The sequence below is a fragment of the Geotrypetes seraphini genome, chromosome 8 (assembly GCF_902459505.1).
Source record: "Geotrypetes seraphini chromosome 8, aGeoSer1.1, whole genome shotgun sequence".
In the NCBI taxonomy this organism is placed as follows: Eukaryota; Metazoa; Chordata; class Amphibia; order Gymnophiona; family Dermophiidae; genus Geotrypetes; species Geotrypetes seraphini.
The window spans coordinates 148,049,645-148,069,320 of record NC_047091.1 but is presented as its reverse complement, the minus strand read 5'-3'; the positions used below and the strand labels follow the sequence as shown (position 1 = coordinate 148,069,320).

General features: G+C 42.4%; 1 protein-coding gene across 4 annotated transcripts in view; it reads left to right on the top strand.

Annotated features, from left to right (window-relative positions):
• Positions 1–19,676, top strand: part of TMEM132C (transmembrane protein 132C) — a 557,469-nt gene that overhangs the window by 136,031 nt on the left and 401,762 nt on the right. For 2 of the 4 annotated variants that reach the window (XM_033957218.1, XM_033957220.1), the window contains exon 2: positions 18,255–19,143. In XM_033957218.1, coding sequence (XP_033813109.1) covers positions 18,255–19,143 — 889 coding nt within the window. Of the gene's footprint in view, positions 1–1,266; positions 1,316–1,607; positions 1,731–18,254; positions 19,144–19,676 lie in introns of those variants that run through there. The other 2 variants (XM_033957219.1, XM_033957221.1) reach the window with 2 other exon arrangements.

Here is a 19,676-nt window from a genome sequence, read left to right as displayed (position 1 = left end):
CCCCCCCCCCGATGGCAAAGAGGTCCACCCTGCAGCCCCTGATGGAGCTTCATGAAACCAGAGGAGTCTTCTTTCCCTCTTACTTCTGGGGAATCATCATCAAAATGGTGGTGCCCAGCCCTACCCTGTGAATTCTGGGATTCACTTAGTGGGACCTAACTATCAAAAAAGGGAAACTCTTTGAATGCACCTTGCCGGATTTTGAAAATCTGTCTGGACACCCAGACATGCCCTCTTAAAAGAGGATATATTCGGGTAAATCCAGACATCTGTTAACCATAAGCCTGACCCTTTGACATACAGATAATTATAATATTACTCCCAGTGCATCTATGAACTTATAGTTCCAATATCCTAAGTCTGGCTCAAGCCACTCCTTATGACCTGGAGCTCTATGGTGGCCCACATGTGACAATAAGGAAAACTTCTCATGTCCACAGATGTGTGCCTTGCCATAGAGTATAGGTGTGATATTTAGTAGTTTACTATGGTAATGCTATTTAATATTCTGCCTCTATATTCGTCTGAAATTAATTACCTAGTATGATTCACTAGTCCTAAAGGTCTCATTTCTCCTGCCTGACAACAGTTTTAACAGCTATTTCTGTCTTTTCAAAAAGCTAATTTCACCATCCTCATTGAAATATATATCAGCAGAGAAATGTACTGCACCGTATCATTACAGATTTGATGCTGGGTTCTTCCTCAGTATGGTATAGGTTATAAGACTTCACATATAGGCTTGCATTGAAGATAGCCCTGTTGCCCTTGTTGCTGTAGAAATTTTTAAATTTCTGGTGTCCGTGATAGTTGCTAAAGCTGTCATGCACAGATTCACATTATTCATTGACTGCAGCATGATGATTGTTTATGACTTACAAATGCTCAAATTAGTTCTGCTGGAAAATTACTGTACTGAATAGCAGCAAATATGAATTGGAAAAAAAAAAGATATTTTGCATGAAGAACAGTTGTTTTTTTTTCTGTATTTTTATACCTCAGTTTCCTCCTGCTCCTTTGGTCCTTTAGCTCCATTAGAACCAGCCTGTATTGGGTAATGGTTCCATTAAACTTCCTTTGCAATTAACTAGATTTGCCATGCCATTGTAATTAAAGAGCTGCATGGGACTGGGATTTCCATGGTTACAGAAGTTGCTGTGGGATTCCCATGGTAGTGTAGCCAAAATCTTTGGTGACTCCAGAATGAGGCTTGAAAAGCAATGAGCGAGGCAATTGGAGCGCCAGAATGAGGCTTGGAACATATGGAGAGAAGCAGTTGGAGTACCCAGAGGGGCAGCTGAAATGCCCAAAGGAGGTAGCTGGAACAGTAATTTGAAGCTTGGAACACTCATTGGTTGAATAGTGAATACCATCCCCCCAAAAACACAGGAGTAGGGTTATCAGACATCCAGATTTACCCAGCCATGTCCTTTTTTTAAAGAACACATCTGAACGGCTTTTCAAAACTCGGCACTTTGTCCAGGTTTTGAAAAGCTTCTTCTTTGGAATTGAGAACAGGTTGAGGGGGTGGGGCTGGGGGTGAAGCTTGGGTGTGAACTGAGTGGGCCTGGGTGTGGGACTATAGGTCCGGATTTTATTTAACTAAAACCTGGTAACTCTACACAGGAGGCTTAGGGTTAGGAGGAAACAGGGCTGTGAGCAAGTGAATAATAACATTGACTCCTGAAGATAAAAATGGGGATGGGATTGGATTGAATGGATCTTAGCAGGTAAGAGTAAATATGAATTAGATTCCGTTGAGGATGGGTGAAATTTCTGTCCCAGTGCAATTAATTGTAACCTTCCAAACCAATAGCTGTCACCATTGAGCAATGGCTGAGAAAGACTCTCCTCACCCCTCCACCCAGGGAACTGCAAACATTAGCCTGATTGACAGAGCATCCCAAACTGTGGTCAGGATCCCAAATGGGGTCCCCCAAAATCACATCTGGGATCACAGTCTGGGTGGTCTCTCTATAGGTGCCTCATTATTCTAGTTCTTTCCTATAAAAAAAAAGTATGTTTGTACTATAGAAGGAAGTAGATTTTGTCTGTGTTTAGTAGTCCAATCGAATGGAATAAGCTCCCGTTGTATGTCAGGAAACTGGACAACTTAAAACTGTTTAAAGCTCATAAGCATTTACATCTTTTGCACATGGCAATTGGTCAGTCTTGAAGAATCCTTTATTTGTGATTTGTTCTGCTGGATTATTTAAAGCTGTACGTGTTTTGTTTTGTTTTGTTTTTGTTTTTTTACTATGTGTGTTTTGTTGTAACTCATTTTGGATAAAGATGGGCTATAAATCTCTTAATAAATAAGTCAAATAAATAAATTATACACCTCGAGGGTAGTCAGACAATTTTATTTGGCTAATCACGAGGTCACGGTCAGGAAAAGATTGAGAAGCACTGCTCTTTGGCATCCTTAACCCTAATCAGCCCAAGGAATGAATGCCAGGCGTGGGAATGGAACCTGATACTTTCTTTATATACTGCACAGCAGTTGCTGATGAGCTAACAGGTTGGCCTAAACCTGGTAAAAGTGGTAATTTTTTTTTTTTTAATTTAAAAATGGCAATTTAAAACTTTTTTATGGTAATTTTTAAAAAATTTTCAAGTCTTCTACAAGACATAGGGGACGTTTTAGCACGCACTAAATGCTAACATGTCCATTATAGTCTATGAATGTGTTAGCATATAGCGCTCGCTAAGATTTAGCATGTGCTAAAACGGCTAGCGCGCTTTAGCAATTGGATGATGAGCAAACATTATCTGTAGACAAGTTCAAATGTCCAAGATGAATTAAAATGGTACCATTTCATTGAAATACTTTGCCACAAGAGCTAGTCGCCTGCATTTCCCAATATATGATTGCTTCATTGGATGATGCAGGGCAGCAGAGTCATCAGTAGTTTTAAACTAGTGGTATATTAAAATCAGGTATTTTAAGAGGCTTAGTCTATGTTCTCTTGTTCCTGTAGATCAGTCATTTTGACCTTTTTCCTCTCGCAGCACAATGACAAGGTACAAAAATTGACCAGGCACACCATCAGTTTTTTAAATGATTTAGTTTGTCATTTAACAAATGAGTATTAAGACTGTGTTTAAAGTTCAATAATTCAAATTTTAATCATTGCATCCTTTCAGCCCCAAATATCATGCACTCAAAAACAACAATTTTAAAATGAATGCCCCCCCCACACACACACACACCTTCATATCATTAAAAACATAAATCATGAATGAATGAGATAGGTGGAAATTTGCATACCATGGAGATAGCCCTTGCAAATTCATTATGAATATTCTGTAATGACCTTTAAATCTACCATTGAGCAAGGAGCTAGTCTACCTCCATGATTATTTCTGACTTGGAAACATTCCTTTTGAGCACTAATGCTTAACTGTAATGAAATAAAAATAATTCAAGGAGTTTGCTTAAGAGTTCTTTTGTATCTACAGTAGTGCTACCGTATTTCCTCACACATAGGCTTTCCCCTTGTATAGGCCACCCCCATGTCTAGGCTGCGGGAAATGCCAATTTAGGTTTCTAAAACTCTTAGATAAGCCGCCCCATATTACTAGCCGCGGCTTATCTAAGAGTTTTAGAAACCTAAATCAGCCTATACAATGGTATGGCCTATACTGGTACACCATTCCCTCCCCCCACCCTTAAATACCTCCTCCAAACACGCTGGCTGCCTCCTGCAAACACGCTAAGCAGGGCAGGAGCAATGTTTGCGATCTCAAGCCTCACCCCGTGCCCTACCTGATTGGCTGTCGTCAGTTCTCGCGACGGCAGCCAATCAGGAAGGGCGCGGGGCGAGGCTTGAGATCGCAAACATCGCTCCTGCCCTGCACAGCGTGTTTAGAGGAGGCAACCAGCATGTTTGGAGGAGGCAGGCGCGGCTGTCCAGCAGGTATTTAAGGGGGGATAATGTATTGCTCCATATATAGGCCGCCCCATTTAAGCAAGCTATGCCCACTAGGCTGGTTTGCAAAATCTATGTATAGGCCGCGGCCTATATATGGAGAAATACGGTATATGTTACTATGAAAAGTCTTCATAAAACAGAATCCGATATTCAGTCCAATATTCAGTGTTATTTAACTAGCCAGGAACAGCTCCTAACTGGTTAAATAGAGCTAGGCTGGCTAATCGCTAATATTCATCAGGAGATAGCCAGTTAGCAGCTTAAACTTGACCAGCTATATTGTGTGATTGCAGGCCAGTGCTTAAAATTAACATAGCTGGCAAAGTTTGAGCCGGCCAAAGATAGACCAGATATTCAATGCCAGTCATTGGAAATGGCCCCACATTGAATACTGGCAGTCAGTGCCGACCACGGGAGTTAGCCGGACTCCGTCCTGCAGTTTCAGTATCGGCTCCAAATGTATGTGTGCTGTGGTGCTGGCATGTGCCTTGCCTTTTTTTTTTTTTTTTCCTATAAGTTAGTGGCAGGGTCAGCAGCAGGTATCATTTCGGGCAACCTGTTTGTGCCAACTTGAGCCCTCTCTTCGAAGCTTCCCACCTTTGCTGAAGTGGGAAATGACATCAGAGAGAAGACTTGGGAGTTAGCACTAGCAGGCTGTAGGGTTACCAGACGTCTAGATTTCCCCGGACCTAGCTTTGTATTTTTCATCACTGTATTTAGTAATTAAGCTTTGCTATAGTTTCAGCAACAAAAGTTTTTTTACGCCTGTGATGTGTGGTTGGTGGAGTTGGGTTTCCCTCATCGTATGAGTAAGGCTTTTTCTTTCGTTCGCTTTGACTTGCATTGCTTAAGTGTTTAGCGTTCTGTATGGACGGTTTTGGGGAGTTTTTTGGATTAATAGTATTGATTTTTCACCCCCAATCCTCTTTTTGATTTTGTGCATGATAATGGAGAAATTAGTGCATGGTCATTATCGGGGAAAAATTAAAAAATCTGCCTTTTACCGCTAGCACTAAGGGCTCCTTTTACTAAGGTGCGCTAGCGTTTTTAGCGCATGCACAAAATTACCGCGCAGTACGCTTCTAGAATAACGCCAGCTCAATGCTGGTGTTAAGGTCTAGCATGCATGGCAATTTAGCATGCGCTATTCTGCGCATTAGGGCCCTAACGCACCTTAGTAAAAGGAGCCCTAAAAGTGGCTGCAGTGTGTAGGAAAGACCCATGTTGGGGCTACCTCAGGCCACTTTTTAAACACTGATTGGTAAAAGTGCCCCTTTAAATCTGTTATTCAAAAACATTTATATGGTCAGTGGCAATGCTGACCATATAATAATGCTCTTTTTAAACATAAATCTCCAGTAATTGTAATACAACTTTGTCCATTTTACTTGCTAAAGTTATAAGTTTAAAAAAGGGTTTGAAGGCAGAACGGGGGAAGAACATTAAAGTTTTATGTTAAGAGAAAAATTCAGCTGCTGAAAGTATAATTTATAAATTCAAGTGAGGGCAGGTAAATACTAGGTCTGATTTAGAACAACAGGGCCCTTGGTTTAGGATGGTAAGTAGGTGCCCATTTAGATGGGTTTTTGTTTTTTTTTTAACTCCTGAAGAAGCCTGGAAGCGAAACATTGATCCATGTAATGCAGGGCTGCCCAAGTCCGGTCCTCGAGATCTACTGGCAGGCCAGGTTTTCTGGATATCCACAAGAAACATGACTGAGAGAGATTTGCATACCAAGAAGGCAGTGCAGGCAAATCTCTCTCATGCATATTCATTGCGGATATCCAGAAAACCTGGCCTGCCAGTAGATCTCGAGGACCGGACTTGGGCAGCCCTGATGTAATGGATAAAGAAAATTTATTTATTTTTAGTATTTATATACCACTTATATGTGGTTTACATTCAGGTACTCAAACATTTTTCCCTATCTGTCCTGGTGGGCTCACACTCTGCCTAATATATTTGGGGCAATGAGGGGATTAAGTGGCTTGCCCAGGGTCACAAGGAGCAGCACTGGATTTGAACCCACAACCTTAGGATACTGAGGCTGTAGCTCTAACCACTGTGCCACACACTCTTCTAAAGGACTATTAAATCAGGGGTGTCCAATGTCGGTCCTCGAGGGCCGCAGTCCAGTCGGGTTTTCAGGATTTCCCTAATGAATATGCATTGAAAGCAGTGCATGCACATAGATCTCATGCATATTCATTGGGGAAATCCTGAAAACCCGACTGGACTGCGGCCCTCGAGGACCGACATTGGACACCCCTGTATTAAATGGACCACTTTGAGAATACAGCATCATAGCACGCTCGAGATAACTACATTTTTTTTTTAAATTATAGATAGAGAACTGCATATTGTAAACTATGTCCCAACAATCAAACTATGGTGCACTGCATTTCACCAACTGGGCAGTAGTGTGCTATGATGGAAATTTTAATAGCCTTCTAGTTTTTAATAACACTGGGTACATATATAAATTCCTGACACACTTAAAAATTGGATAAAACGGGGGAAACAAAACCACAAACTCAAAAGCACAGAATAAGAGTGGAATTGTCCCAATCAGAATGGTGCGCACCAATAAAGTATCCTTAAACTCATCTGATAATTCAAATGCCTTTATTCATCCAAAGTTTCATAAATTCATCCAATGACTCAATGACTCGACAGGCACATGTTTCGGCCTAACTGGCCTGCCTCAGGAGTCTTGAGAGTCTTTAACAGGTGTATCAAAAAACATAATATATGAAGATGTGCACACCCTCTAAACGCGGCTGCTAAGCCGTTGGGAACCAAAAAGCAGCTGCGTTGTTTACATAGCCTTGTACTCAATCATTTTATTAACTTAAAGTGAGGTCTGTGTAGTAATATTCAATATCAATATTGTACATACGGGTCAATTGTGAACAAAGTCAAAAAGAGTGTGAAAATAATCAATTTTACCTCATTTGACAGCTATATGTCTTTCTCCTGCACAGAGTCCCACTGAATAGAAGGATTTGTCTATTGATGCTGCTAAGGATTGTGGTATTCTTGAAGGTCATCGTTCAGCATGGCGTTTCAGCAGCTGCACAAAGCATTCTGTAATCAGAGGGCTGCTGTGACTAGCCATGTGTGTATTATTGTGAAGAAGTGCGCTATCTAGTCCTTCAGTGACCGTCCCTGAGCTAGAATTTTACTCTGAGGGCTAGCTGACATGAAGCATCTGCTATGCTGAAAGGAGAACCCCAGTCGTAAATTCTGGAAAGGTTTCTGTTGTGTTAGGGAATGTGAGCATATAGTTGGGTGTGAAACAAGTTTCTTTTCTTGAGAAAGCGAGGGAAAGAATGACTTGTTTTCATGTTGCTGAAATATAAGAGAGAAGTAAGGCCTGTTAATTATCAATTTCTTAGTTACAGCTCCCCAACTTTGGAACGCCCTACCAGTCTACCTGAGAAAAAAAAAAGCACTGGATAGATTCAAAGGTTCCCTCAAAAGTTTCCTTTATAGGGATGCCTTCGAAACCTGGTGCTCCTTTTACAAAGGTGCGCTAGCGGTTTTGGTGCACGCTTAGCACGAACTAAAATGCCACGTGCGCTAGCGCCTCCTTTTAAGCAGGCGGTAGTTTTTTGGCTAGAGCGCGCTAATCTTGTGCGTGTGCTAAAAATGCTAGCGCACCTTCATAAAAGGAGCCCCTAGACTTAAGGATCAAGACTTAATCGTATTGTTTATATTTTTTATCGTTTAAATTTTTTTTGACAGTCTTTCCATACTTCTATTTTTACTCTTACTCCTCCTAGTTGTTCTAACCTTATATGTTTTTTCTTGTGCTATTACCATTGTTGTTCTTCCCCCTTCCCATCTTGTAACATTCCAGTATTGTATGTCTGTACAAACTTGTCCATGCATGTTAATGTCCCTCCATTTTAGAATTGTAGTTCACATAGAAATATTTGATAAGTGTGAGTATCAAATTTTAAATAAAACTTGAAACTAGAGATTTTATTCTGGCCAAAGCATCCCACTCCTCTAGAAAGAAAGCCCTTCTTGGGATCCCACCCCAAACAAGACCCCTTCTCCCGTGCTATCACCAAGGGCCCCTTAGTGGCAACCCCTCCATCAGCTAATGCCACCTCAATCCTCCCATAAGTCATCTGGGTCTACTTGACTGGTATCTGGTGGTACAAATAGGTGTGATACCTAGTTTCCAAGTTTTCAAGTTTATTATATCATTGATATACCATCTACCAAAATTTATCTATACACTTTACAATCAATAAAAGAGTTTAAAAACAAAACAAAAAAATAAATAAGAAAATCCATCACAGTGGATGTGGAGGAGGAGGGGAGATAACATTTAAGACTGACAGTTTCTCCTCCTCTCACTGGTGCCTTCTTCCAAAATGGCACCATCGACTCCTAACAGTAGTCTCATGGTACTACTGCTAGTGGTCAGTTTCTGTATAAGGGCAGAAGGCCTCAACTCGCTAGTACTGATTTATTTATTTAAAAATGTTATAGCCTGCTACATCTACAGTTACATAACAACATTCATAATAACTAATGTCAAACAAATATACAACATACAATTGAAACATACTAAAATGTACACTTTTTCTTGCATTTACTATATATATAGAAACTTAAAAAAACAAAACCAAACACAGGTCTGCCTGCCAAAAAATCAAGAAAATATCAATTAATTTATAGTTCTTCGCAAATAACAGAGGCCCTCTTTTAGAAAGGCGCGCTAAGCGTTTTAGCACAGATTTAGCGTGTGCGTTAACTGCTAACGGGTCCATAGGATAACATGCACGTGTTAACATTTAGCGTGTGTTTAGCGGGCACTGAAAAGCTTAGCGCACCTTTGTAAAAGAGAGGGATAGTTTTTGTGTGTTTTCTAAATTGAATCACATCTGAAGTCTGCTTCATTTCAATTGGTAGCAAATTGACAGCATAGATTGGCGAATGCTAGTTGATCTGACCACATTCATTGACAGAATTTCAAGTTTCATCTGATTCTCAGAGCGCAAAGCTCTCTCTGGCTGATAAAAACGAAACAGCGAGTTCAAAGAGAACAGGACCTTTATCATTCAGTATTTTGAAAATAAAGCAACAAAGTTTAGAATTCAATATGCAGCACAACAGGAAGCCAGTGTAAGCTGTATGAAATTGGTGTTATATGCTAATATCTGGAAGCTAATACTGATGTTAATGGTCCCTGCAACTGGTCTCTTAAACACCTTTTATGATCCTGGCAACAACCCCCCACCCCCAATCCCAGAAACCAATCTCTCCCAAAGAATTAATTGAATACATCCTCTGGGCTACTCTGTCAGTAAACCGCTCACTGACCTGCCTGTAAATTTTTCGCTCTATAAGACGCACCTCACCATAAGACACACCCTAGATTTAGAGGAGGAAAAGCCAAGAAAAAAATTCTGAACCAAATGGTGTACCCTGTCCCACCACCCTTCCCTATCCCGCTTCTGGTGGTCTAGTTGTAGGCCAAGACAGGGCACAGGGCAGGCAGGCCTAGTGGCAGGTAGGTAGGTAGGTAGGCAGGCTTAGTGGCTGGCAGTAGGCCAGCAGGGAGGTACTGGGGCGCCCAGACCGCCAGGATGTCTATCTTTATACCACATTTTCGACCAAAATTTCATCCGTCCAAAACGCCCAGAACAAGACCATTTGGATGGTTTTTTTTTTTTTTGTGGGGGTGTATTCGCTCTATATGACGCACCCTTATTTCCACCCACTTTTGGGGGGAGGAAAAGTGTGTTTTATGGAGCGAAAAATACAGTATATTTTGCACAGCTAATTTAGCCCGTAAACTGACTGAGCAGCAGTTTCCTCATCTATTGACTTGTAATGATCTACAATACAATGGGTCTACACAGTATTGTGTAAATCCCCCCAAAACTGAGAATCTAATGTTACTCAAAAAAATAAATGAATACAAAAAACTTGAAGAGTAAACGTGTGCCAAGTTAACCTAATGGAGAACCTCATACACCTGGGACATTACTCCAATTTTTTCATGCCCTTCCTAGGGTGGTGTATTCATCATTGGTCCTCTTCACATTATCCAATTTACTTGTTAGGCTGAATTTTTTAGTATGATGTGAAAAATACAAAGAAATAGAAGAAGCACTTAGCTTTAGCCTGACGGTTACTCAACTGTTTCACTCCTTGGTTTCATCAGGGGCCGTGATCCTTTTTCACTAAATCACTTCACTTCATTAAAGTTATTTTTGAAACCGCTCGCAATCGATGTGTTTCAGCCAAACTTTTGCACGTCTAATTTAGTCCATACACTGACTGAACAGCAATTTCTTCATCCATTAACTTGTAATGATCTACAATACTAGGGAGGGAAGATGATACCCTTTCAATATCATAAGTGAAGGAGTAGCCTAGTGGTTAGAGCAGTGGGCTGACAATCTTAGAAGCCTGGTTCAAATTAGAGAATGACACGGTGACAAAATTCATCACTGTTCCCATCCCGCGGATAACCGTGGGAAATACCGTATTTTCACGCATATAACGCGCGCGTTATACACGATTTTACAAACCGTGCATAACCATGCGCGTTATAGGCGTGAGCGCGTTTTACAACTTTTTTTTTTCATAGTCCCCCCCGACGTCTGATTCATCCCGCAGGACCGCTCGCACCCCCACCCCGAAGGACCACTCGCACTCGCATCCCGAAGGACCGCTTGCACCCCCACAGCCTCCCCCCCCCCCATCATTGAGAAGCTCCTACCGTTGTCCTGCTGCTTCCTCTGCCGGCGGTCCCGGCCCTTCTGTGAGCCCTGCGTCTGCTGCTTCCTCTTCCGGTGGTCCCGGCCCTTCTGTGAGCCCTGCGCCTGCGCTGCTTCCTCTTCCGGCGGTCCCGCCCTTTCTCTGACGTCAGAGAAAGGGCGGGACTGCCGGAAGAGGAAGCAGCGCAGGCGCAGGGCTCACAGAAGGGCCGGGACTGCCGGAAGAGGAAGCAGCAGACGCAGGGCTCAAAGAAGGGCCGGGACCAGCAGAAGAGGAAGCAGCAGACACAGGGCTCACAAAAGGACCGGGACCGCCGGCAGAGGAAGCAGCAGGACAACTGTAGGAGCTTCTCCATGATGGGGGTGGGGGGGTGGGGACGCTGTGGGGGTGCGAGTGCAAGCGGTCCTTCGGGGTGGGGGTGCGAGCGGTCCTGCGGGGGGGGGGGGGTGTGAATCGGACGTCGGGGGGGGGCATCAGGCTTTCAGGGTGGGGACAGGACTTCAAGGGGGAGAGGAGAGTCGCGGCGGGCGAAAGGAGAGTCAGGGTGGCCAGAGGAGAGTCGGGGCGGGCGAAAGGAGAGTCAGGCGGTGACGGGAGAGTCGGGGCGGCATGCGCGGTATATGGGTGTGCGCGGTATATAAAAATTTCTTTACATAAATTTGTGTTCCCCGCGCGCTATACCCGTGTGCGCGTTTTACACGGGTGCGCAGTATGAGTGAAAATACGGTAATCCCATGTCATTTTCTAGTGTCTATTTCAACCTCAATCCTTCTACACCAGATTCTTCAAAGCAAAGCTTGCGGGTCAGTGGTTGTGCCCAATTATACTCTGATTCTTCCCTCTCTCCTTAAAGAATGACATGAAGATGGTTGCGGGGACGGGAACGGTGATGAATTTTGTCACCGTGTCATTCTCTAGTTCAAATCCCTGCTGCTGCTCCTTGTGACCTTGAATTACAACAGCTTTGATGCTATTGGTCATTTAAGAAACAGTTGAAAAATTTGAGTTTTTAAAGATACCTTTGAGAAAATGTGTAGGAAGGGATGTAATATAGTGGTACTGGAGGTGGGGATACATTTTAAATGTAATTGCGTCGGTTTTTAATCTTTGTAACTTGCCTTGAGCTTCTCATGGTGAGATGAGTACTCAAATAATGCAAAGTAAAGTAAATTCACTTAACCCCCAATTTTCTCAGGTACAACATTAGACTGTGAGCCCTCCAGAGACACACCTTGAGCTAGTACTGAAAAATGGGTGACTCCCGTGGTAAATCAAGGTGCAGTAAAAGCCCCTTCCATCGCCACAAGTACAAACTCAGATTATGAGGGGCAGAAAAATACCTGAATGTACACTGTTTTGTTAGCTTTCAGTCTTGTAGACAATAATGGATTGATATTTAGCCCAGAAACAGAATTAGCTCCAGATATTTAATGCCAGGCCATGCTCAGACACCAGCAATGAATATCTGGGCCTAATTTGTTATGTGCTAGCCCGGGTCTTAAGCAGATCCCAGCCAATATTCAGCCAGGGCTTGTGTAAGACACTCTGAATATTGGTAGGGTTACCAGACGTCTGGATTTTCCTGGACATGTCCTCCTTTTGAGGACATGTCCGGGGGTCTGGATGGCTTTTCAAAACCTGGCACTTTGTCCATAAGTTAGGAGTAAGTAAGTTAGGCTAGGCGCGCCGACCTAAGCACCTAATAGCAGGTACTTTTTATAGAATCAGGGCCTAACGTTTTAAGGTTTGCTGACAAACTGCATGCATGCTAACGCACATATCTAAAAATGACCTCATCCTCATCTCAGGCTTGGTTTATTTTCAGTAGGGTTAGTACCAGGCTATGGGTGATCCTTCCCTCAAGTTTGAAGCCAATCTGTGCACTTTTTAGAGTCATCAAGCCTCCAGATGAGCAGATATACAGATGGATCGAATTGCTGCCCTAGGGCTATGCTGCCAGTTTTGTCTGATCATTTTCCCCACCTGCTACAGTGCCTCAGACCCTACATTGTTTCTCGTTTTTCTCACTGTTAGAGAATGGGGTTATATACTGTAGGCTTGCCTTCACTATTTTAAAATCTACTGGGGGACAATTGATGAAGGACACATCATCTGACAGTCCTTCATCATTTTATACAGCAGTTTCAAACTATTCTTTTATTAACGTGTAGACTGAATTTGAATTAGCTGCACATTTTCAGACAGGTGATTCTAGTTCATGCTTGTACATTCATTAACAAGACTGCAATACCTTCCAATATTTAGTATTTGGTGCGGCCCCGGTCGAGGGCGATGCAGTGTTTTCCTCTGCTGCCCCCGGGTGTTTACTGTCTTGCTGGCTCCCTCCTCTGTCTTACTGCAGCATTTGCGCGGCCCCTGAAACATTTTTTTCAGCCAATGCGACCCAGGGAAGCCAAAAGGTTGGACACCCCTGTTCTAGACTATTTCTATATTATGCTGAAGTAAGAATGTGAGGTTCTGTGTACACAGGAAGCAGTTCAGTATAGTGAGTTAAAATGCGCATGGAATACTAAGTGCTAAGTGCTATTCTATAGAGCAGTGGTCCTCAAATCTCATCCTTGAGGTCCACAACCCAGCCTGGTTTTGAAGGCTTGCACAATGAATATGTATGAGATCTGTCTGCATTTACTGCTTCTATTGAATGCAAACAGATCTCATAAATATTCATTGTGGAAATCCTGAAAAGCAGACTGGGTTGGGGAACTCGAGGAGTGGATTTAAGGATACCTGCTATAAAACGTAATTTCAGTCAAAAATCACTGTAGGGGGTAATAAACTCAACTAATTCACTGTTGAGTGACTAAAGGTATAACTACAAATCTTGAAGGAAGTCACTCCATTAAGGTCAAAAATGAATTCAACCCAGATTTAATTTGTTTGTATATCTAGTAGAACTTTGCTCAGAGACATGAAGGCTGAAAACTCTGCCTCACCACCCAATCATCGCAGTGTTCAATGCAATTTCAAACCAGTACTCATGGTAGTTCATTATGTTATCATTAGCTACTCGAGCTATAAAGGAACGTCTCTTTTTAAATAACATGAAAATATATATTGAAAATACTGAGACTTAACTTAGACTTTTTACTGGTTCCTATGTGCCACGTTTCGGTGCTGCTTCAGGGAACCGACATTAAGTTTAAATACAGTTTAAACTGGAGGTGAAGTCTCACTGACTTTAATCACGATTGCAAATTCGCCAACTGAATTTTCTTCTTCTTACTATTCTGGCTTTATAGAATCACATTTAGCACTGATTTACATGCATAACTTGGGGTGCCAGACTCATGCCTGCTGAAACCTGATATAAATGCTGGCCGCCAAGTTAGGCAGGCTGAGGCAGTATTCTGCAATTATACATGCAACATTTTGGAACGCCCCTGTCATGGCCATGTCCTCATTTGAGTTATGCAGTAGTAGAGATAGGCACCACTTAGCTGACTCTCCGATGATATTCAGTGGGAGATAGCTGGAATAGCTGGTGATACATTGGCTGGCCAGCTAAGGTGCGTGACCTTCCTAAATTGTGGGCCTATCTTTGGCCATGAATATTGGCTTGGCCGGTTAAGTCCGAAGTAGTGAACTTTGACCCAGATGTTCAATGTCAGTGGACAGATACGGCCCAGGCATTGAATATCCTGGCTTGCCACAAACCACGGGAGGTAGTCTGGCTGCTTCCTACAGTCTCAATATCAGACCCAATGCCTTATAGACTAGTGTGAAGCCAGATGTACGTACCAATTTTAATGGGTACTAATTAACTTGATTGTGAGCACACAATTATTGATGTTCTTCTCTTCTATATATAAGTTCATGTAAACCTTTTTTTCCTTCTCTTCCTATATTTTAAGTTCTTGTAAACCGTGCTGAGCTCCACATCCGTGGAGATGATGCGGTATATAAACTTAAGGTTTAGTTTAGTTTAATTGGCTTGTTAGCCAATTCAGTTGCCCACATATCTCAGCAGCGTGCCCAAATTTGGCATGTAAATCTAGGTGCCTTATATAGATCTGGGTATGTGCATTGCGTGCACAATTTGCAGACTAACATTCAGCGTGCACGAATGCTACATTTACATGTGTAATTACTAGTATTCTGTAATCTTAGAATGCAAATGGTGGTTACGTTTAGGTGCTAAGATTGTACAATGAGGGGATTAAAGTACACTGCCTTTTGCATTTAGCTTAGATTCTGGTAATGCATTTATTTTTAAAAATGCACTCTGGAGAGAGAATTGCCTATAAACTACTGTGACACTGTTCTATAGAGGTCATTCACTTTCTTTTAGTGGATTCTTTATGTGTTTCAGAACTGTGCAGAATAAATCCTGCCTTCAACCTCTAGGAAAGCGTGTAGCAGCAGCAGAAAAAAAGCCAGTAGGCTTATCCATTCTGCACAGTTAGTCCACAGCACTAAGGATCTATCCCAAGTGCCAGCATGAACACTTCTAAGATATTGCTCTTTATTTAAGTCAGATTGTGTCTGTCTTCCTCTTTGGTTTTTTTTACCATTCTGGCTAAATCTGTATTAGTTTTTTTTTCTGTTCCTTTGGGCTTCCAAGTCCATCATAACCAAGGCACAAATACAACACCTGGAACTGTGCTTTTACTGAAAGCAAGTCACAAAACATCAACAGAATTTCCTTTTTTATCCCATTTGTTTTTAAAACAAAGTAAAATAAATGAAATTTCTTTCATTTTTTTATGCACTTGTCCTATGGATCTCCCAATTATTTTACTCTAGCCACACCAGGAAATCCCCAGTTACTTCTGCCCTGCTGGTTTCGTAGTTCAAAACGGTAGCACCTGAGCAGAAACTGGCACTGCTTTTCAACATTTCACCAGCCTTAGGTTTGCTGGTGCTTTTTTGCTGTAGAGAATTAAGAGGGCAGCAATGGCTTAGGATTTTTTTTTTTTTCCTGACCCTTTTACAGGTTACAGATGGGCTAAGATATTGGGAGAGAGAGGAGCTCTGAATGATACAGCCAGTAACTTAGTAAGGGTAGGAGGTGCCTGGGGCGGTGGTGCCCCCATGCACCCCCTTTTTTAAGCCCCCCTCCTTCTGCGCCCCCCGCTCCTTCCCACACCCTATTCCACACTTGTGCTCTCCCTCCCCCCATACCTCTAAATCTTGCACGGGTGTCTTACGCAGCATGTTCTTTGCGCTAGCGTTGGATTTCCCTCTGATATCGCTTCCTGGCCCCTTGACCCGGAAGTGATTCAGAGGGGAATCAGGCTGGCATGAGCAACAGGCAGAAGTTACGCATGCTAGCGATGATAATACAGAGGTATAGGGTGGGGGAGGGATGGCGTGAGTGTAGCATGGTGTGGCGGGGCAGAGAGGTGCCAGCGCCCCCACCGACTTGGCACTCGGGGTGGTCCTCACCCCCCTTACTACTCTACTGGATACAGCATCAAGGCAGGTCTGGAAGATACAGCTTCAAGGCCAAGGCCAGTTCTATTGGTGTGCTTTTTGGGCCTGATTCTATAATTGACACTTAACTCGGAAGGTGCCTAGGAAAATGGCACCTACCACATGTCATTCAAAGTTAGGCGCCATTTGTAGAATTGCACCTAGAGGTGCCTAAATTGAGTTTGGCTAGGGTTTTCTTAGCCTAAAATACTGGCGGGAACAGGAAATTGCTGCAGAATGAAGACTTACGGGGCAGTATGATGGCGGCAGGCTCACCTCGTTGCCGTTGCTGGGTGCCCGAAGATTTACTGTAAAATTTATATCTGCTGTCTATATTTTGCACTGTTAGGGAAGAAATTAATTTCTTTCTATTTCTCTAGTGTTGTACTGCATGCGTAGTCTGGCGTCTTAGGGTTTCATTTGTACCTATTATCACTTTTAGTTTGTGGTCCTGTATTTACGTAGGGGTTATCTGTGTTCTGCATGTGTGACCAAGGTCAGGTGTTCTGCTAGGAATGAATGTTGAGAAGCATACAGTATGCTTTGTATAGTTAAATTTTGTGGTCATCCATTATATGTTGTTAATAAGATTATATGATGTGTATATATGAAAAATTAATGGAAAAAATGGTATTATAATTAGTACTATTATTATTATTATGGGGGCGGGGCCAGGGGCAGAGACTGGGGTGGAATTTTTTGGGCCTCCAAACATAAAGGCATTTCGCTTCCTATGAAAAAGGGGACATGTCCAAGTTTTCTTAGACCTATAGTAACCCTTCCACCACCCCCATAGACCTACTTTTTTCCAAATAACCCAAAAACTGCCTAAAATATGAGAGCTTTCTGAATACAGTTACAATCATTGTTTATATACCTTTGCAAAGTTCATTGAGGTTTACAAGTGTTACGATGGAGACATCATCCAGAATAACAAAACAAATGAAATACCTAATCTCAATTTAATTCACCTTTAGCACATATTTACTAAAAAGATATATCTTCAATGCCCTTCTAAAGCTTTTATAATACAAGAAGTTATATGAACTGGCACATTTTCCCAAGATTTAGCAACTTGAGAAGCAAAAGTTGCAGTATACAGCCTGGCATATTTCTTTCCTTTCACATCTGAAAACTGGAATGGGGATTTTGTCATTAAATGATACTTCCCAACCACCGAAAACCATGGCAAACAGATCATATAACTTGTCGTTTCTCCATAATAAATTTTAAACAACAAACAAACAAACAAAAATACCCTTAAAAATAAAGTAGAAGCCATATTCTGGCTTCTACTTTATTTTTCAACACACTGGAGCTCCAGGGCATCGAGCTTGCAAAACAGTTGATTTCTTAATTAACGAAACCCCAGAATTAATTGAGCTAACAGCTTAGTAGAAGACTTTGTGAATGTGTCAATGTTGAAGGAGGTCACTTCGAACACAAATTAGGAATTAACAAAGAAAAAAGTATTATACTAATATATTTTCAAAGGGCTCCTTTTACTAAGGTGCGCTAGCGTTTTTAGTGCACGCTGCACTGCCCCACGCGCTAACCCCGCGCTATGCGCCAAGAACTAACGCCAGCTCAATGCTGGCGTTAGAGTCTAGTGCGGGTGGCAATTCTGCGCGTGCATAGCGCGCTCTAAAACCACGATCGCAGCTTAGTAAAAGGATATTTAAGCACAAAAGTATTCTGAAATTTTGTAAGGGGGCCCCATTTTTCTAAACACTGTGTAAATATCTGATGGGTCCATGGGGTTGTATGGGCAGGAGTGATGCCCATTTATGCCTGTCATGTCAGCCAATATAAAATGACTGCCACTACGTCTAGCAGAAACCTTGTGGTACCAGCAATTAGCTGGGACCCACATAAGCCCCTGTGGCTTCCTTAAATTTATTTAGCCCTGGATATTCAGTACCAGTGTTCCGACATGGAACAGCATTGAATATACTGGGCTAAATCTACCCACAGCAATTAGCATTTAAAAAACACTGACCCCTGCGGGTTGCATATCGGTCTATGTGTTTTTAAGGTTATTCATAAGGAATAGGCATGAGATAGACTGCGTCATATCTTTCCAGCCCAGTTTCTCTAAGATTTTGTAGTCTTATAATTCTGTTTCTGATATTTTCCTAGTGATGGAGAGTCGAGGGGTTCAAGAAAGCATTCATAAATTTTCATCACTGCCAACGTACCTTCCCGTGACCTACCAGATCCTCAGTGCTGAGACTTCCTTCCTTCTGAAAGAAACCAGCCAGGATTTCTTAAGGAATTCCAGTTTGCATTCCAGAGTGGAATCGTTCTACATTTATAAAACCAAGCAGCCACCTAGAGTAAATGCCAGCTATGGACCTTATTCTACTGACCAAGTGGTGTCCCAGGACCTTCTGTTGACATCGCCTAGTTTTGGACTCACCAGCAAGTTTACTTTTAACTGGAACCTTGAAGCACACATCATCAACAAGAGGATTTATCCCAACTGGCCCAAAGTTCAGATCTTATTTTACATTGTGGGCAGGGACTGGGATGACTATAACACCAATGAACAGTTACCGTGCCTAAGGGTATTCGCCTTTCGGGAGATGAGAGAAGTAAAAGGCAGCTGCAGACTGCAGGGGAATTTGGGATTGTGTGTGGCAGAGCTAGAGCTCCCACCTGGTTGGTTTGATCCTCCAATGTTGGTTGGAGGACGTAAAAAAATTGTTGAACAGCAAGACGGGAGTCTTCTGGAACTCTATTATACAATCCAACCAGGAGAAGAGAAAGGAGAGTGTACCCCTGATGATCCCAGAAAAGGCAATTCTATCCGACCTGGCAAGGATAATATGCATGAAATGGAGTCCCACTGGCAAAGGATTGGTGCTGTTAGCCTCTACCGCGCACCTGAAATTTCCCAACTGGCAGAGTTGAGACTGGATGATAATGTTGTCCTTTGGCTTCCATCAAAACCTGTCAAACAAGGGCAAATTGTAAACGTTTATGTAGCCCTTGCCAATGGTTCAACAGTGGATCAGTTCACACTAAGGTATGTCAGTACATTTCTTTTACGTGAATAACAGCCAGCTATTCTTACGCTGAATTATTGCCAAGTGGCCATTCCATAAAGGCAGTTATTGAACAGACTAGGCAATCTAAGGAGTTAGGTTCCTAGATTTGCCAGTGTGAAATCGTCCACAAATAAAGGTCTAAATTTAGGACATTAGCCTTTTAAAATATCATCCTTATAATACTTATCACCCAGGGGCCATCAGTGCGCTGTGCAATGTAAGGTACAACAGATTTTTCACATTAAAGAGCATTTTGCGCCCTAGAAAAAATGCTGTAAAACATGTGCAAGAAACTAAAAAGATAGGGTGGATGATATTTAGCATCTCAGTCTCAGTACATTAACTGTCAACACTATGGGCTCCTTTTACTAACGTGCACTAGCGGTTTTAGCGTGCGTTTAGCATGCGCTACAGTGCCGTGCGCACTAGATGCTAATGCCTCCATAGAGCTTGCATTAGTATTTTTCATTTAGCGCGGGGTTTGCGCGCGCTAATCTTCAGCGCGCGCTAA